At 36.4% G+C, this 19,572-nt stretch overlaps 1 protein-coding gene and 1 long non-coding RNA gene across 5 annotated transcripts in view; one reads left to right on the top strand and one right to left on the bottom strand.

The window, feature by feature from the left end:
- The window catches only part of Ankrd17 (ankyrin repeat domain 17), a 135,043-nt gene that overhangs the window by 43,999 nt on the left and 71,472 nt on the right, over positions 1 to 19,572 (top strand). For all 4 annotated transcript variants that reach the window (XM_059274650.1, XM_059274649.1, XM_059274648.1 and 1 more), the window contains exon 2: positions 15,078 to 15,231. In XM_059274650.1, the coding sequence (XP_059130633.1) occupies positions 15,078 to 15,231 (154 nt within the window). The remainder of the gene's footprint in view (positions 1 to 15,077; positions 15,232 to 19,572) is intronic.
- LOC131920323 (uncharacterized) lies at positions 3,584 to 17,733 on the bottom strand. Its single transcript, XR_009381612.1, has 3 exons — positions 17,696 to 17,733; positions 14,985 to 15,318; positions 3,584 to 3,628 (listed from the first exon to the last, which is right to left on the bottom strand). It is a non-coding gene; the product is annotated as an uncharacterized LOC131920323 (long non-coding RNA).

Genomic DNA, 19,572 nt, shown 5'->3' with positions numbered 1-19,572 from the left:
AACATTATAATTCTATAAAAAATGTGAGAGAAAATTTTTATGACCTTGGACTAGTAAGTATATTTTATACAGGACACTGTACAAACTTAAGAGAAAGTGAGGGATTTGGACTTTAACAAAATAAAAAACCTGTTCTTCAGAAGCTACTAAGAAAATGCCTAAAAGAGGACCCACCAGTTAAAAAATGCATGGCAAACCATGTGTCTGAGACAGAGCTTGTACTCAGAATATTCAGAATTCCTACAAGGTAGTAATGGAAAAAAATTGAGAAAAATATAACACACATTCTACTCTATAATAAATATTTACAAAATATTTGTTGAATATAGAGGGAGAAATAATATGAATAGAGAGCATAATGCTTAATTTTTTTTTTTAAGCCACCACTTGAGAATATCATTGATTGAACAGGTCTTTTTTTTTTTTTTTTTTTTTTTTTGGTTTTTCGAGACAGGGTTTCTCTGTGTAGCTTTGCGCCTTTCCTGGAACTCACTTGGTAGCCCAGGCTGGCCTCGAACTCACAGAGATCCGCCTGGCTCTGCCTCCCGAGTGCTGGGATTAAAGGCGTGCGCCACCACCGCCCGGCGATTGAACAGGTCTTAACAGTACCAACACTTCCTTCATTTAAAATTAATTAGGAGGCTGGGTGTGGTGGCACGTGCCTTTAATCCCAGCCCCTTGGGAGGAGCATCTCTGTGCATGGTCTGCATAGTGAGATCCAGGGCAGCCAAAACTGCATAGAGAGACCATTTCTCAAAATAATATTTATTAGGAAGCTCCATGTGGTGGTGCACATTTGTAATCCCAACATTTGGAAGGTGGTGGTTGAAGGATCAGGAGTTGAAGGCCATTAGTGCTGTATACTGAGTCCAAGGCCAACCTGGACTACCTGAAACCCTATCAAAAACATAAAAGCAAGCAAACAAAAGTTACATATATATACCTACATGCTTTTAAGTGAATGATATGTACCAGGAAGTTGAAAGTTAGCCTTATATATTTGAAATAATATAAGCTGTCAAACTAGCTGTTGATATTTTTCCCTAATCTATAGAAATGGTTAGATAATTCTTAATTGGGAGTTAAGAGGTTGGAGGTGATGGTGAGATGTCTCCGTGTAATTCAGTCAGGCCTGAAGCTATCGGTTCCTAAATGCTAGGATGCAGGCATATGTGGCTCAGGTCTACTTTGATTCTCTAGTGCCCAAACTCTAAAGAAGTTGGTTTTTATTCCTTACTTGCTGAAACCACCCAATAGAAGACGATATGGTCATTTTTGTTTGTTTATTTAAATGCTTTATTGTTTTATATGCAGTAGTTTTATGCCTAAATGTATGTAAGTGCATCACATGCATGTATTGTCCAGGGAGGCCAGAGGAGGGCATCAGATCCCCTGGAATTGGAATCAAAGATGATTGTGAGAGGCCACATGGGTTCTGGGAACTGAACTTGGGGCCTTTGGAAGAACAGTAAGTGCTCCTAACTGCTAGCCCCTAATTTATTGTTAAGGTAAGAAATACAGAAGAGTATGGATAACTAAAAGGCAGAATTTCCTTTATGCCTTATGCTTAGTGTTCAGGCTCTAGTCTGATGCAAGGAAATAGGGTTTCTGTTGTATTCAAGTGAGAGGAGGCCATTAGAAGTGGAAGGAGCCATTCCTGTTAGTTTATGAAGATAACTGTTGCAGGCTAAAGAGATGAAGTGGTAGCAGGTATGTTGAGAGTTAGAAGGATGAGCCTTGAGGATGCTAGGTAAGTATCCTACCTCAGCTCCATCCAGAGCACTTCTTCCTTCAGTTTGAATTTCTTTAGCCATTGTTGTACTGATGTATGTGAAGGTAATTTGTAGCCTTTTGTTTCTGTAAGATTAATATTGCAGTCAACAACCATGTACACATATATATGCAAATATTTTAGTAGATAAAATTCCTAGAAAGAAAAATTTAATTCTAATTGTTGAATTTTTATATTCTACCATCCACCCCAACTTTTAGATATTATTTGCCAGTGGATATAAAATTATACCTTATTTTAATTTGTATTAAACTGTTTCCCAATAAAGTTGAGCATATATACTGGAATTTTATATTTCTGTTAAAAATTACTCATGAAATTTTGTCCATTTTATCCTTAGAAAGAATTTTAAAATTTCTTTATGATTCTCTTACTAACCTATTTGTTATAATTTGTGATATTTTTACCTACCTTTTCAAGTTTCTTATTTTGTAGCATTTTTATATTTATTTTTTTATGCTGTCAAAACTTTCCCAGTGTTCTCATGTGTCTTAAAGTCTTCTTACCAACAGTATCAGAGCACTTTAGTTTCTTATTTTTCTTCTGCAATGCAGTTTTATTTATGTCTCTAATTGATTTTAATTCATCTGAATTTTCTTTTAATAATCATGGTAAGGGCCTAGTTAATTTTTCCAGCTTCCTAATCATTTCTCCGAGAATAAATCATTGAGTGATACATTCTTTTCTCCCACTAACATGAAAATCACCTTGATCATATTTTAAGTCCCAATACATGTGCTCTGGATTCAGTATTCTACAGTTTTGATTATTTTCATTTCATATTATATTTGACAGCTGATAGGGCACCCCTCCCCATTGTCTTTTTCCAAAAAATTTTTGGGCAATTTTTGTGTATTTTCTCTTCCAGATGAACTTTAGAGTCAACATGTCAAGTTCCATTAAAAATCCCTTTGGGATTTTGATTGGAAGTGCATTGAATTTACAGATTAATTTGGGGAGAATTGACATCTTTACACTATTGAGTCTTCCCACCCAGGACCATGGTATGCCTCTCCATTTCTCTAGGTGTTCTTTTATGTCTACATACAGTTTGATAGATTCTTTAAAATTTATTTTCGTAGGTCTTACACACTTTTTTGGTTAGGTATTTTTCTGAGTATCTTGAGCTTTTGTTACTGTGAATAGCATCTTTACAAAAATATTTTCTAATAAGCTGTTGCTGTTGTGTAGGAAGGCTGTTAATTTTTTTATGTATATTTTGGTCTTACCATTTATTTAGTTTTCTGTTAAAATTCTGGAAGAATAATGTTTTCTGTAAATTATGTTTTTCCTTTTTTCAGTAATTGTGCTTAACAGCATTTTGTTACATTTTCTGGTCTTAACATTGGGTAGGTTTTTCAGAACTGCCGCTGTTCTTTCTTATTCGAGTGTCTTGTTCTTGTTTTAAATTAAATGTTTTTCATTTTAAGGTTGTGTATATTCTAGATTTTTATTATAAAAGAAAGCAAATTACTTTTCTGACTTACTGGGTACTTTTTATGGTCGGGGGTACTTTATTTTTATGAGAAAAGTCTCATCATGTAGTCTGGGCACCAATCTCTTGCCTCCTTAGTGCTGGGATTAAAAGTGTGCCGCCATGCCCAGCAGTAGATACTTAATTTAACCATACAATTTTGTTGATGATTCATGTTTTTCTACCTGTAATATTTAATGTGATGTGTTATATGTTTACAGTTGTTGATCATAATTTAGTTTATTTTAAATATTCCTTCAAGGAAATATTTAGGTAGTGCCAGAAACTGTGCTATGAGTTAGCAGTAGTACACTTACCACCATAGTGTCAATTCATGTGAGTCTGCAAAAGTTTCCTGTCTTCTGTGGAGAAAAGAAACAATAAGCAAGTAGGAGAGAAGGTGGTGATTTCCAGCTGTGACTATTAAGAGTTGGGGTGGTATGGTAGGGAGTGGAGGAGAGCACCCCCTTGTGTGATTGAAGGAAATGTAATACGAGCGAGGACCTGAAGAATGCAAGTTCAGGAAGAAGCAGTCCACACTTGAAGAAAACAAAAAGTCAGTGCTTCCATAGAACTTTTTATATCTTCCTTCTTATAAATCCCCTTTTCTCTTTGTACCACTAACATAATTTGTCAGTATATTTGATTTATTTAGATGTTAAGAGTAGCTCTAACCTTGTCTGTAAGGAAGAAAATATGATCAAATCCTGTAGGAAATAATGTCCTTTTTTAGATTTTTATTTCCTCTATTATTAATTAGTGAAGTTTTTTAAATTTCAAGTAGATTATCTACTATTAATATTTAATATTCCATTTTTTTTTAGCACCAAGAACATAACCTTGTATATATAAATTATAAATTTATCTCTTTGAAATTGGTTGTTTTCTTTTCTTCCTAACGTATGGTCAGATGTTTGTTTAATTTAAAAAGCTCCATTTTCTCTGCCATGTATTTTTCTTTAAATATTATAGTAATTTTATTTCTGACTCTGTCATTGCATAGTGTGCATATTCATCATTTTCTTAGAGAAATATATGGAAATTTTCTCATTTGGTTTGATTTTTTTTTTTTTTAAGCTCCATATACTTTAGGTTTGTTGTTGTATATTTATGGTTGACCCACCCTGGATGTGTCCACTGCTCTCTAGCATTACAAAGTATTCTTTCTATGTAATGTTTTTTGTCTTAGATTATTTTCTAGCTGATAAAAATAACCTTTGATTGTGGTTGCCTTTTCATTCCTCTATTTTCAATCCTTTTTCTTTAAACATTTTTTATTATCTTAAGTTGTGCATGTGTGTACGTATGTGTATGTGCATGCATGCACACATCTTTATATGTATATGCAGTGAATACAGGTGCTGGCAGAGGTCATGGATCCCTAAGACCTTCAGTTACAGGCATAGTAAACCACCCAATGTGTATGCTGGGAACTGAACTCCAGTCCTCTGGAAGAGCAGTATGTACTCTTAACTGCTGAGCCCTTATCTCCAACTCCTTTGTGACTTTAAATAATATTTAGCTGTCTCTTTCAACGAAAACATATAATTGACTTTTTCTTTTATTTTCTTTAAAAAACTTCCTAATATTGCCCCAGTTGATTTTATTACTTTTCTGATTTCTCATTTCTTTCTTGTCTTTCACTGAGTTTGCTGTTTTCCTTTTCCTTCTCATTATTCCACTTCTTATATCAGCATTAAATTGAGTCAACCAGCAGTTGCAAAGATGACACTCTTCCCCTAGAATAAGCTTTTGATATTGTTTTACTTTGGCCTGACTTCCATTTTTTTAAATAATCAGAAATTTTAGAGATACTTGTGTGATAGCATACTTTTCTAACTTGAAGGAATTGTTTGTTAACAGTTATGTAACATATTAAACATATGCTGTGTTTCACTGGTTTTTGTACTATCTTTTTGGTCCTGTGGTTCCAAGGATGTGCCCTTCTTGGATTTGTGTATCTTCTTAAACAAGTATGTGTATTTTATATGGTAATTCTGAAGTAAAAATACTTCTAATTATTGATTGCACACTTTTCTTAAAGTATCTAGTATTTTATATAAGAAATCCAATATGTCTGATTTTTAAACTTTTTTAGCAAGTCCATCATGAACATCAACCCTCCTCCCCCATTGTCTTTGTACATTTTATAGCCTCAGGACTCTAAAATTACAGCAGTTTCATGATGGATTTGGTAATGGCGTGCATCCTTGTGTGTGTGTGTGTGTGTGTGTGTGTGTGTGTGTGTGTGTGTGTGGTTTAAATAGTAAGTATGTCATGGAAAAATATTATTTGTAAATTCTAGACCATAAAAAACAACTTTATCTTATTTTAAATATAATTAGTTTACGTAATTTATGAAGTTCATAGTTAAGAAAATTTTAAGGCTAGATCATATTAGTGGTTTTGATATTGAGTTGTGGACAGATGAGCACCTTGAAGCTTAAAAATAGAAGTCATGTTTTGTGTGTGTTCTATCAAAAAGGCTGTGTTAATTCTATTACTGATTAGTGGATCTTAGTAATTGTGTAACTCATATTTATAACATAGATAAATTTTAATGTAAAAATACAGGACTAGATTAGTAATGATTTGTACCCTTACTTTTGAAATCTAAATTATTTTAATTATGTTCACTTTCATTTTGCTAACATATCTCCGTACTATGAGTCATACTAATCATTAGCTTCTAAAAAAATTTTTTTTGAGATCTACCACTTTTTTTTTTTTTAAATTGTGTGTGTGTGTGTGTGTGTGTGTGTGTGTGTGTGTGTGTGTATGTATGTGGTGTGGGTATGCCTATAGAAGCCAGGAGCATTCTGGATTTTCTGGACCTGAAGTTATAGGTGGTTGTGAACTGCAAATAGTGGGATGTAGGGAACTGATCTTGGGTCCTCTGGAAGAGCAGTCTGTGCTTTTAGTTGCTCAGCCAGATCTGTAGCTCCAGTGTCTCTCACTGGTCCTCAGGATTTGTTTGTTTTGCTTTTTATGAGATACATTTGGGCTGAGAGTTAATGGTGTTAACCAGTTCTTTGAATATCAGGCCTCGTAGTATAACAGGGACTTAGGAATCCACAACTGCTTTCTGGAATCCAACACTTTTGAGTAGTATACACACATACTCCGAAGTGTTTGAGATGTGAGGCTGGGCCATGTCTATCCACCATACACTGTGACTGTTGTCAATAGACACATCACCAAAAAACCTATACTCAGACCTCAAAAATGTTAGCATTTAATAAACTTGCCTGTGTGGCTTCAAGCCACCAGGCTACAGGCATCTCCAACATCCAACATCCTTAATTTTCTTCTCAGCCCTTCTGCTGATGAATTTGGCTTTTGCAGTGATAGGCTGCTTGGGGAGAGCCTTCCCCTCACCAGAACTTTGTAGTAGCCCTTAGTCCCACGTTGGTGGTGGGAACAGTTACAGTCTTGTTTTTTACAGCATGTACTTGAGTCTCTTTCCTGGTCACTGTCCACAGTTTGGGAAGGTTGGCAGTTGGGCAGAAGTTCTGGCTCCTAAGATAAATCCTCATACCAATTTTGCCAGAGTAACCTGGATGATGGTTGTTGAAGTTGGTCCAGTGGTGATCTGTGCCTCCAGGATCCCCATCATCCCAGGTGCTGTGGTGCTTTCCTTGGCTGCTCTGGCAGACTTGGCTTATGCAGCAGTGGCTCTTGAGGCCCTGGAGTTTCCAGGTCTTCCTCTGTCTGGATGGCATGGTGAAAGGAAAGAGAGCACCTCTTTAAGAGAAGAAGGGGGTTGGGGGGCACACATGTGCATGTGCTTGCTCATATGGGTGTGATGTATGTGGGACACTAGTGTTCCGTCATGTATTTGGAAGTCAGAAGGCAACTGACTTTGTGCAGTTGTTTTTCTTCTCCCTTTATGTAGGTTCTGGGGGTTGAACTCAAGTTGTTAGATTCATCCTTCAATTTTATATCTACCATTTCATGCTGATTTTTAGTATCTTTTACTTGCAAAAGACATTTTCTTGATGATAAATTCTATCAATATTCAGAAACATGTTGTCTTAAATTATGTTTATTTACCCTGTCGTTTGAATATCACTAGATGGGGAAATCTGAACTTAGGGAATTCAGTTCATGATCACAGTTTCAAATAACTGGAGCATTTGTGTTTTGTAGGTATTATATAAATATATAGTTATTAGAGGTTCTGTATATGTAAATATACCATTTTTCCATTGAAATTATCAAATTGATTGTAAGAATCAAATGCTGATACTACTAAAAGTAAGATTCATAAAAATAAAAAAAATCAGACATTTATATGGAGGGATTAAGTGTGACTAACTTTAAATTGCAGAGACCTTATTGTTGTGGAGCATATATGGAATCATTTGCTGTTCTATAGGACCTTTGTAGCTGGGTATGGTGGCAGCAGGATATACCAGCAGGATATGCCTCAGTGCAGAGGAGCTAGAGGCAAGAGCCAGATAGAGGTCTAGTCTAGACCAACATTGGTTACAAGATCCTCAAAACCAACCCAAAGGAAGGAAACTTAAATGGACTTTTTGTCACACTGTACGTTTGTCTAAAGTGCAGGTGTTTGCCTTGGTAAATGTCAGGATAGTGTACAGAGGAACAGAAACAGCCATCATTGGTGGCTGTGGTGGCAGAATGAGTGCATGCAGAATGTTGAATTCCAGGGAGTCCCATCTTAAATATGCTGTACTCAGTCTGAGCTTCCCTTCTGCTAGAACCTCACATCGTTTTTATTTGGTATATTGAAATAAATTCTTAATAGGTTTCATCTTTGAAGTCACATGTATCCAAAACAACTGTTTGCATGGGCTCTTATTTATGTTTCTGAAACACTTTGTTTAAAGGAAGCCTTTCAATAGGTTTTATAAATGGTGAAAATTTCAGAACTGTACTAACGTACCCTATTCCTTAAGCATTGCTCTTTTTTACTATGCTTATAGAGAACTGTCTTCTTTCTGCATATCATCACTATCACTGTCTTCCTCTTTAGTGTTCTTTTTGTTTTTCAAATATATTTGATACTTGTTTGCACTTAGCAATGTCTTTCTAGATTGTATGTTGATGGACGGCAATGATCATAATAATCATTTTTGTGTTTCTGTTGCTAATAGCTAGCTAGCTACTTTGAGAACAAGGTATAAAGATGTTTCTTTAGTGGAGTTGGTATATATGATGGCCAGTTAATCAAAGTACACTATTTCCTTATCCTTTGGATTTAGCTATGAGGTTAATGACTGTATTTTGAGAAAAAGTGTTAATTTAAATTGCTGATGTTCACAGCTGGTCTAAATTGTTTTGTAGTTTCAAATGGCCAAAAAACTTCCTGTCTTTCTGTTTTGAGTATAGAACGATTTGGAAATATCACTACTGGTATAAACATGTATTTGGATTTTACCATTATAAAAAGACCTTGGCTTTTATTTAACTGTATCTGCTATGTTTGTTTTATATTGAGGAGAATGTGATAAAATTATTTTACTTTGTAATATAAACATTATTACTGAATATAGGTAATATTTGCTTTAAAAAAACAAAGCAAAACTGAATCAGTCTGCAGTGAAGCCACTACAAAGCTAAGACGTTAACAAACATACAAAGAGACCAGTCCAAAAATTGCTTTATATATTGTTCAGAATTTCCTAGAGCCGGAGACATGGCTTATTTGGTGGAGTGCATGCTTGGCATGCATAAAGCTCTGGATTTGATCCTCAGTATTGCATAAAACTGGGCTTGGTGATGCACATCTGTAATCTTGGCGCTTAGGAGGTAGATATAGGAGTATCCAACGTTCAAGATACTCTTGGCTGCATAGTGAGTTTGAGACCATGCAGAGATACATGAGACTATCTCAGAAAAGCAAAGTGTATTTTCTTACATAGCCAAACTAATGCTTTTATGCTTCCAAAGTATATAGTCCTATTTCTTTTTGTCTCAAATGCCCTCTTTCCCCAGTTGGCTTGCTTAAGCCAGGTTTCAGATAGGATCAGTATTATGATTTATTGTTGCTCAAGTCCTGTTAACTTAGAGCAGTTCTTTTATCTTTGCTGCTATTCTGCTTAGTGGGAGAAATGGTTTTACTGTAAACTTTCACATTTTAGATTTATATGTTTGCTTCTGCTTAACTCAGAGGTTCTCAACTTACTTCCCATGTGAGTTGTTTTGTTTTGTTTTGTTTTTAAGGGGTTGTGGGCATTGAGATGGGAGTTTTTCTTTACTCTTCCAAGGAGACGTTTGATTGTGTCTGGGTATGTTCTTGGTTGTCAAACGAGAAAGGGTTATTTATTTCATCCAGAATGCCTCTGGTGCCTAGGTTAAGAAAAAAGATTCATCTTCTGGCTTGCCTTATTACTATTTTCAAAACTGAGTTATTTCTAAAGGCCTGTTAGATTATTATTTATTGGGAATGGGGTAGTGTCAAGAACACCTCATAGGAAGGCTGGTGAGATAACTCGGTGGATTAAAGGCATTTGCAGCCAAGCCTGATGACCTGAGTTTGAGCCCAGGAACCCACATGATAGAAAGAGACAACTGGCCCCTGCAAGTTGACCTTTAACCTATACACATACACTGTGACATGTGGATACCCAAAGACAAATGAACACAATTTATTAAAAGAACAATACATAATAGGAGATACTTAACATTTTATGTTGTATGAGGGACCTAAAATGTTTATTTGAACTACTTTTAGTCATTCGTAGTGAATTTACTCAGTAATCTTGATTTCAAAATAAAAAAAAAGTTAGACTTTGTAGAGCTCTATGAACATACAGTTTCTTATTACTCTAACATGCACTTTTTTGGTAGATAGCATTGAATGAGTGGGTCTGAGGTTACCTGGGTCTCTGTGCTGCATATTTAGAAACCTGCCATTTAAATAAGGATCTTTGTATGTCTCTTAACTGTAATAATGAGTTAGGCCTGTGATTTTTATTTCTCAGGCTCTTAGATTTCCTTTCCAGTTTTCTGTCTTTATATTGGACAAGAGTTTAATAATACAGGGAAAATCACTCTCTTCCACAGACAAGCTCCCAGTTATTTTGTCCAATCCCAAGTGATCAGCCTTGGGCATATGTATATATGAGCAAAGCTAAATGGTCTCAGTAGGTTGTGTAACCACATGTTTGCATATATATGTGTGTGTGTGTGTGTATGTACATGTAATAGTAATAGTTAAAGATGAAATCATGAATTTTTGGAAGATGGACACTGGAGGAGTTGAAGGTTGGACAGTGAGAGATGAGAGTGATGCAGATACAGTGCTCATGTATGTTCTCAAAAAGTTAGTAAACAATAAAAATGAGTGATGCATAATCATTTTTGTGGAATACCCAATTCTAACAATACATCTACAATACTTTAAATGTAACTTACACTTGTCAAACTTAAATATTCATTAACTTTGATACTTTTTTAGTGATAAACTACTAACAACATTTAAAACATGAAAAGGAGGTATATATGCTTAATATAGTTTAAATTTGAATAAGAGGCTATTTTGCATATTTATAAGAGTGAATTTCTTGTGTCATTCTATCTGTATTTATTGAGAATAGAACACAAAATCCACTTTAAAAAAGAATATTGAATATTTCTTTTTACAGCTCTTGGGATTGAACCCAGGACTTGGTGCATGCTGGGTAAGCTCTATACCATAAGGCTACATTTACAGCCTCCAGGTGAGGGAAGGGTTAATGACGTTAAAGGAAAGTTTCTTGCTTTTTCTCTAATTGCGTGTAGCCCTTTACACCACCACTACCCCCACAGTACATTATATTCCTTTACTTGTATTATTGGCCACTTGTACACAATCATTTTAAAAAAGTTCCTAAATAACAAGATTGGTTTTTATACATTGATGTATAAATGCAGTAGTAAACACTTTTGAATATAGAATGTCTGTAATGTGTGTTTAATCAATGAAAAGAACATTTTGTTCCCTTCTCCATTTAAGATTTTATAATTAGCTTTCCTTTCTCCAAATATACTCTAACCCTTTTAGAATCAAAAAGGAAAGAATATCAGGATCATCTGGTAATTTAAATTCTTTCCAAAAAGTTACATTTATGTATTTGTGTATGTGTAAGAGAGGATAGATAGGTACACGTATCACAGTGGGCCTGTGGGGGTGAGTGGACAACTATGTAGTTCCCAGGGTTTGAACTCAGTTGTCAAGCTTGGCTTGCTTGCACTTTTACCTGCTGAGCCCTCCCATCAGCCCAAATTTCTAATTCTTTGAAGTTTTTCACCCTCCAAAAGTTTCTTGATTTCTGAACATAGATTACCTACTTGTTGGGTGTGCATGTAAGTTAAACAGTGTTCCTTTTCAAAGAGCATAGAAACTGTGCGGACATATACCATACATGCAATAAATTATTGATACAGGGGTGGGGAAACGTGCCATGATGAACATAAGGTGGTCAGAGGACAGCTTATGGGAGTTTGTTCTCCTCCCAACATGTGGGTTTTGGTAATGGAACTCCAGTTTTTAGGCTTGGCTGCAAACTCCTTTACTTAGGGTCTCATAGGCCTTGCACAGCTATTTTTTTCAACTATATTTATCCTAGTAAGTTTTCACTAGGCTTAGTAATAATACATTGTAACATAAGCCACCTTCCCCTAACTTATAAGTTGAACTTTCTTGCTGTGAACTGTCGTGTTCCATCAGAGTGAAATTGTGTGTGTATCTGCCAGTGCCACAAATAACTTTTCCTCTCTCATCTTAAACAGATTAGTTATTTTGGTCAAAATTATTTTTTTCTGCTTAACAATACTTTTGGAGAGATTTGGCACCTGTCATTTTTGCCTTTGAATTGAGTCCGTTTACTTTCTAAAGCTAACTTAAAATCTTTACTTACTCATCTGTTCATTTCATTTGTGTTCATACTTATATATTTTCCTTTTTCATTACATTGAAGTTGTTATAGATATTTTAGCAGACGCTATTTTGTCATTGCTTGGGCACAGCCTTTTCTTTAGAAAGAATCATCTTTTGAACCGGGTTACAGAATGCAAAGGCGTTTGTGAATCATAACACACCCAAAAATGCACTTAGGAAAGTAGAAGTTGTACTTTATTCAGTAATGTCCCTTCACTTGAACACTTGGTTAGACTGTGTTGCCCTCGCTTTAGCATGCCTTTGCTGCCCCTTTACGAACAGAATTGTAATCCCAGCAACCTGGTCTACAGAGCGAGTTTCAGGACAGCCAAGGCTACACAGAGAAACCCTGTCTTGAAAAAAAAAAAAAAAAAAGAAAGAAAGAAAAAAGAAAAAAAACGAAATGGTATAGCCCTGGCATGTTAACATTTGTTTGAATTTAATATCCTCAGAATTTTATGAAAAAATTTAGGCAATTACATTAGTTTCCGAGTGTTCTATGCTCATTTGTCTTTGAAATATTAGAAGTGTCATTTATGAGCTGATGAGATGGCTCTGGTGTAAATTAAAGGTGCTTTCCACTGAATCTAGTGACCTGAATTTGATCCCTGGGATCATAAGCTGAAAGGGGAAGTGAATTCCTGCAACTTTCTGTTGATCACCCATGCACTGTGTGATACATACGTGTGTGTGTGTGTGTGTGTGTGTGTGTGTGTGTGTGTGTGTGTGTGTGTGTGAGAGAGAGAGAGAGAGAGAGAGAGAGAGAGAGAGAGAGAGAGAGAACAAAAACTTTATAATTTACCACTAAGTGTGTGCTGATTAAAAATAGCAGTGGTAAGCTGGGTGTGGTGGTGCATAGGTAGGTGGATCTCGAAGTTCAAGGCCAGCCTAGTTTACACAGTGAGTGCCAAGGCAGGCTGGACTATACAAAGTGAGACACTGTCTCTGAAAAGAATGGGGGGTGGAGAGATGGCTCAGTGGTTAAGAGAGCCCCCTGTCTCCTTGCTCCTGCAGAGGACTTAAGTTCCATTCCCAGCACCCATATCAAGCTGTTCAAAGCTACCTGTAACTATAGCACCAAGGGATCTGATGCCTTAGGCCTCCGAGAGTACCAGCACTTGGGTCCATATACTCCCATCAGAGAGACAGCCATTTTAAAGTGATGACATTTGAGGATGGAAAAAAATGTCACTGTCAGTATGAAAATGCTTTTCTTTTGACTGTTTTTCTTTCTTTTGTACTTTTAGATACTAGGCCTGAGCATGCTGTGCTCTAGATATTTATTATTTTGTGTATGTTCTTTATATTTTATGTGTATGAGTGTTTTGCCTACTTGTATGTCTGTAGACTCCTTGCATGCCTGATGCCTTCAGAGGCTAGAAGAAGATGTCTGATCCCCATTCATTTGTGAGCCACTGTGTGGATACTGGGAATCAAACTCAGGTTCTCTGAAGAACATCTAGTGTACTTAACCTACTAAGCCATCTCTCTAGCCTCCTATTACTTTAGGTTTTTTATTGTAGTTTTTGCAGTGCTGTGTAAAAGCACCTTAAGATTTTTGTTGGGTGTGGTCTTGTCTGCCTAGGTTCCCAGTACTTCTCAGTATGATCTCTTTGAGTCCAGGATTTTGATGCTGGACCAGGCAGCATAGCCAAACTCTCAAATCAACAACAAAACGAGCTGTGGTGGATAGGTTTTGGTTTCCTTAAATTTCTTTCATTTTACTCTTATTTATAGTGAGTGTATCTAAACATATGGTCTATAAACTTTTGGAGGTCTAGGAGATCATTTCAGGGTATCAGGAGGTCAGAATTATTGTCCTCATAATACTAAGGCATTTGTTGTTTCTACTGTGTAGTATATATGTAGACATTTTCACTGGTAGTATAAAGCAGTAGTGAGTAAATGTTTCACATTCTTAAGGTTGTAGAACCAAAGTATACAAGTATTGTTCATTGCTATATGCTTGTAGTTAAAGGAAATGCTTCAGGGCCGGGCGGTGGTGGCGCATGCCTTTAATCCTACCACTTGGGAGGCAGAGGTAGGCGGATCTGTGAGTTCAAGGCCAGTCTGGTCTACAGAAGAAGATCCAGGAAAGGTGCAAAACTACACAGAGGGGAAAAAAAAAAAAAAGAAAAGAAAATACTTCAGATCTCACTTTTCACTAGTTTTTAAAAGATGTATTATCTTTTGAAATTATAGGTATGTGTGTATATATGGATATGTGCACATGAGTATGGATTTGTAGGCGTTTGTAAATCCTCCAGCTTGGGTGCTGGGAACTGAACTTGGATTCTCAGGAAGAGCAGTATACATGCTTTTAACTGCTGAGTCACCTCTCCAGCTCTCTTTCCACAAATTTTTGAGACCTAAGAAAACTTAGCCACTTTTTTTCATGAAATGCTATTTTTTTGCTGCAGAGTACAACTGGCAAACGATGTCTATTAAACTTGGATTTTTGACAGACATCCCCAAAAGTGATTATTAAAATGAACCTGCCGTTTTAATTGACAGTATTTGTTGTAATGCAAAATTTGAGCTTTTAAGCATTAACTGTAATTTTAAAATTCTAAGTGCAAAAACTAAGGAAAGCCAAGTGTTCAAAATGACTACCTAAAGAGCTGGTAGAGGGAAGGATCCAGGATTTATGTTTACAAGCTTAGGCGTATCTTATGCACACATTAAAACTGGAAAGAATGCATATGATTTCAGTAAATAAAAAGATTGCAGTTGAAGAATGAGTTCTCAAAATCTTCAACTTTTAATTTTCTGTTAGTTTAAGCAATGGGTGTTAGCTGTTTGAATTTATTTAGAATTACTACTATACTTACCATTGGTAATTATGCTAAATATATTTTTCTCCCTCTGATCTTATTTTGTTTTTGTCCTCTTCTCCTCTTTCCTGTCTTCTTTTTCTGTTCTAGGTGGAGTCTTTCATTTTGGACCAGGATGATTTGGAGAATCCAATGCTGGAAACAGCTTCCAAGTTGCTCTTATCAGGCACTGCTGACGGTGCAGACCTCAGGACGGTAGATCCAGAGACACAGGCTAGACTGGAAGCTTTACTAGAAGCTGCAGGTGTGTATGTCTTGTGCTCTTGATAGTCATGTCTTCCTTGTTATTCATACCATATCTCTTGCTACTGTAGTGTGTGCTCCTTTATTTCTTTGAAAAAACACATTAGGTAAGATTCATTGAAGTTTAATTACAGTGTTGTTGACTGAATTTATTGCTAATGAATAAACTATTGCTATCTTTAATGCATAACACACATGAAACTAGGTTATATATTAATGGAATATTCTAACCACGGCTTGCAGTAGTTCTTCTTTGTCCTAGCAGCAGTGATTTAGTTCTCAGTTGCAGTTTGTAGCAACTTTATGATAATAATTGAATGCTTCGATCCCCCAGTGTGCAATACAGGCTGTGTACCTATATAAGTAAAGCAAATTGTTTTATTTTCTCTGTAAGAACATAATTTCAATTGAAGGATTATATAAATATTTTTTTCTTCCTCATTCTTTCATTTCTCTCCCTTATTCTTTTCTAATAAAAAATTTCACACAAAAGCTTGAAATAGCATAACAAACTCCAATTGTGATTTTTCAACTTTAATAAGCATCAGTACATGGGTAGACTTATTCTTTTTCATTTTTTATTCATCTTTTATTCATTACTACTCTGGTGACATCCCCATGTCTTTAAATACAGATATGAACTTCGTTATTTCATTTATGATTTCTTGCATATATATCTCAAGGATTCCTTTAAAAATGGGGCCATAAAGACAGTCAAAGGGGGAAAAAAGAAATTTACTTTTAACGACTCTAAATATCCTGTCTGTTCTGAGAATTGATGAGTTTTTTCATAGTCTAGGTTTTGCTTGATTAGATAGAGTAACCAGTGCTCTTTAACTGTTGAGCCATCTCTCTAGCCCTAGAACACCTTTCTCAAGAAAGATGTATGAATGTGTGAGGTTTTTGTTGTTGTTAATAGTTTTGCTTTATTTTCCCTCATTTTGCTTGTGAGGGGCAAAATTTTCTGAGATCTCATGTGAAAATGTCTTACTGTGTTCATGCTTAATAGTTTCTGCATTAAAGTTTAGTTGAAAAATAATTTCCTGCAGATTTTTGAAATTATTGCCCTATTGTCTTCTGCTCTTGGGTGTTGCAGTTGTGAATGGTTTCATTTTCTGCACCACTAGTTCCTAGTCTCTCCCAGAACTTGGTGACATTTGAAAATTGGTTTTGTTTTTATTGCCTTGGGTTGTCTTTCTGGATTATCAAATTGTCTTTGACTGTGGTGATCCCTGAGTTCTGTTCATAGCCAATAGCAATGACATAAAAAGCTAAATTGGAAAGTGTACACATCTCTTTTGCCAACTGATACATTTCACTGTGAAGCATTCCTGGTTTCCTATTACATCGTATTTATTTTTTATACAGCCACAAGAAATTACACTCAAATGCCTTGTGATTTGTGTATCAGACACTAGAACATAGTGTGGCTGAATTCTCTTGCATTAAGATCTTGTAAACTGAAGTCACCTGTGTTACGTTTGTACCTATCTGCTGTTGGGGAAGGTTTACTTCCAAGCTCTTTGTGGACAATCAGTTGGGTCTTCTCTTGCTTCCACATTCCTTGATGAACAGCTCCTCTCCATCTTTAAGCCAGTAAGGGCACATTAAAATCTTTTATTTCTTGAATCCCCTATCTTTGTTATCCCCAGGCAAAGAATTCTCTCTGCTTTTCCTGAGTTTCTGATTGGGTTGGACCCACCAAGATAATCTGTTTGATATACTTTAACTTCACAGTGACAGTAAATTTCATCCTAAGTGAAGTCTTAAGAGATGAGTAAATAGGGACTGTAAAAGTGGAGTCAGTGACCAAGAGCACCTGTTGCTCTTGGAAATGACCAGGGTTTAGTTCCTAGCACTTAAGAAATGCCTCACAACCACTGTTAACTCCTGTTCCAGGGGACCTGATCCTATTTTTTGACCTCTTGTCATCATGCATGCACTTGATACATATACATGCACACAGTAGAACACTTACAAATACACATAACAATAAATAAACTGACCGAAGAATAATACTTATGCCAGTGTTATCTAATTTGTTAGGAACATTTTAGTTTCCCTACCTGTGATTACATACAGAAGTTTTTATTTCTTTGGGATTACCTAACATATTACTATGTAGGTCTTTCCTCTCAAATCTGTTGAATTTCTTGAGAGACATGTCTGCAGGTTTTAGTCTTGTGAATAACAAGCCTGGCTTCTAACACTCTCTGTCTCTTAGGAGCAGAAAGGAAGGAAGCTGAGGATTGAGTATGCAGCATATTGGTGTTCACCTTCTCACCATCCATTTAGTACTCCTCCTTTCTGTCTCCCCTGTTCCTTGGTGCCAAGTTGAGGTCCTATCCCATTTGATTTTAGAGAGTATATGGAGACTTGTATTTAATTGATTAGGTTCAGCTAGTGTCCCAGTTTCATGACCAAAGCCTTACACTCGTTTCTTTATCTAATTCTCAAGTCCTTACTTTATGATCGTCTTGTTTCTCTTTGATAGCTGTTTCTGCGAAGTCTATTCTGTTTACCTTCCCAATAGAACCTTAGATTTAAAGAGGTATCTTTTCTTCTTCTTCTTCTTCTTCTTCTTCTTCTTCTTCTTCTTCTTCTTCTTCTTCTTCTTCTTCCTTCCTCCTCCTCCTCCTCCTCCTCCTCCTCCTCCTCCTCCTCCTCTTAAATTTGAGCACCCATGTAAATTATGCTTTCAGCCTTGGATAGGTTCGTAAGCTTGCCCAGAGTGAGACCACTGTTGAAGGACAAAGGTCTGAGTGAGTGTTTTAATGCAGCCAACACTCCTGTTCTGTGGAGTCTCTGCTGACACCTCGGGGCTCCAGCTCTGGAGAGCAGGGCGGCACTGCTCACGGATACCCAAGAGTCTGTCTGTGCATGACAGGCTCATACATTGATTTAGAACTCTGGGATTTTTTCCTTTTTGGGTTGGTTTGTTTTCCTTCTCCCCCTCCGTTCCCCCCCCCCCCCTTCTGTAAAGGCAGTTTATCTAACCCAGCAAGGACCCTTCAGTTAGATAAATTTGTTTCATGAAACTTTGTGGCTCCCGTCCATATTTTTTCCCTACTCTTCGAATTGGTACACAAACTGAAGAGCTCTTGCATTGGCAGGCTGGGGGGACCTGGACTTGGACGTAGTGTCTTGGTTTCACTTGTTTTATTTTATTTTATTTTTTAACTAAAGTTATATAAAGCTTGTGGATTAAACAGAATAAATTTCTAAATTTAAAAAAAAAAGAGGTATCTTAGTTTTATCAAGGGCGGAATTCCTAAATTGCATTCTGCTAATTTTTATTAAGTTTCAAAAGGAAAGGGAGGGGGAAAAATGATTTACCCTTATCTTCAAATGAAACCTAGATGTTGTAATGCATTCTCTATGTATGTCCTGTGATTAAATGTCTGAAGTTGGAAAGATTAATCTGGTTACACTATACTCTTTCTCTTTTTGGTTATTGCTGCTTGACATAAGATCACCATAATCTACCAGGGACTATTTATTTTGTATTAATGTTTTTGTTGCATCCTGATTATCCACTAAAATTGCTTTTGTGGGCATACATGGTGGTGGGTCCCTGCAGTCCTAGCAGTCTAACATTCAGGTGGCTGAGGCTGAACAAAGATCAAAAGAACTTTGGAGCTATGAGAAGTTCATAGATCAAAATTAACATTTTCTTCTGTTTTCATTTTTAAGTAATGACCGTTCTCTGCTTGTTTGACTAGAATTTGTTATAGAGTTGACAACAGCCTGAGAAATGGTAGCTAATTCTCATTTGGAAATACACCAAATAGATCTCAATTGTGCTCCAATAGACTTCCGATTATAATTTGACTTTGAACATTAATGACATCAGTTGGACAGTAGGTTTTGATCTTAGCAGTGTTGTATTTAAAAAACAGCATGTGGTGGCGTTGGTGGGTTTGAGCCAAGGTGCCCCACGGCGGGTGAGGGAGACACACCATGCAGACATGGTTGGCTGTGCCCAAGGGGGGCCACGGTGGAAAGTCACTTACACCATACCATGGCACTCATGTGGAGAGTTTTGTTATTAAAGGGGGAAGGAGAGAGGGAGGAGAGGAGAGAAGAGGGAGGATTTTTTTTTTTTTTTTTAAGGCACTTTACATAGGATGATGTTGTCAGGACACTGGGAGGGCCAAGGGCGGGTCTGATTGTTAACAATCAGACCATGACAGCCTTTATCATTTGGACATCTTGATTAGCAGAAATGAATTTTGGTGACTGAGAATTTCTTATTATTGGTGAAATCATAGTTGCTTCTCAAATATACCTTTAGTTTTGTACAATAGTTGATAGAAGTTTTTGACAGAAGAGCTAGCAAGTA

The sequence above is a fragment of the Peromyscus eremicus genome, chromosome 10 (assembly GCF_949786415.1).
Source record: "Peromyscus eremicus chromosome 10, PerEre_H2_v1, whole genome shotgun sequence".
Taxonomy (NCBI): domain Eukaryota; kingdom Metazoa; phylum Chordata; class Mammalia; order Rodentia; family Cricetidae; genus Peromyscus; species Peromyscus eremicus.
Note: the sequence above shows the minus strand (reverse complement) of the source record. Positions and strands in the feature narration are given on the sequence as shown.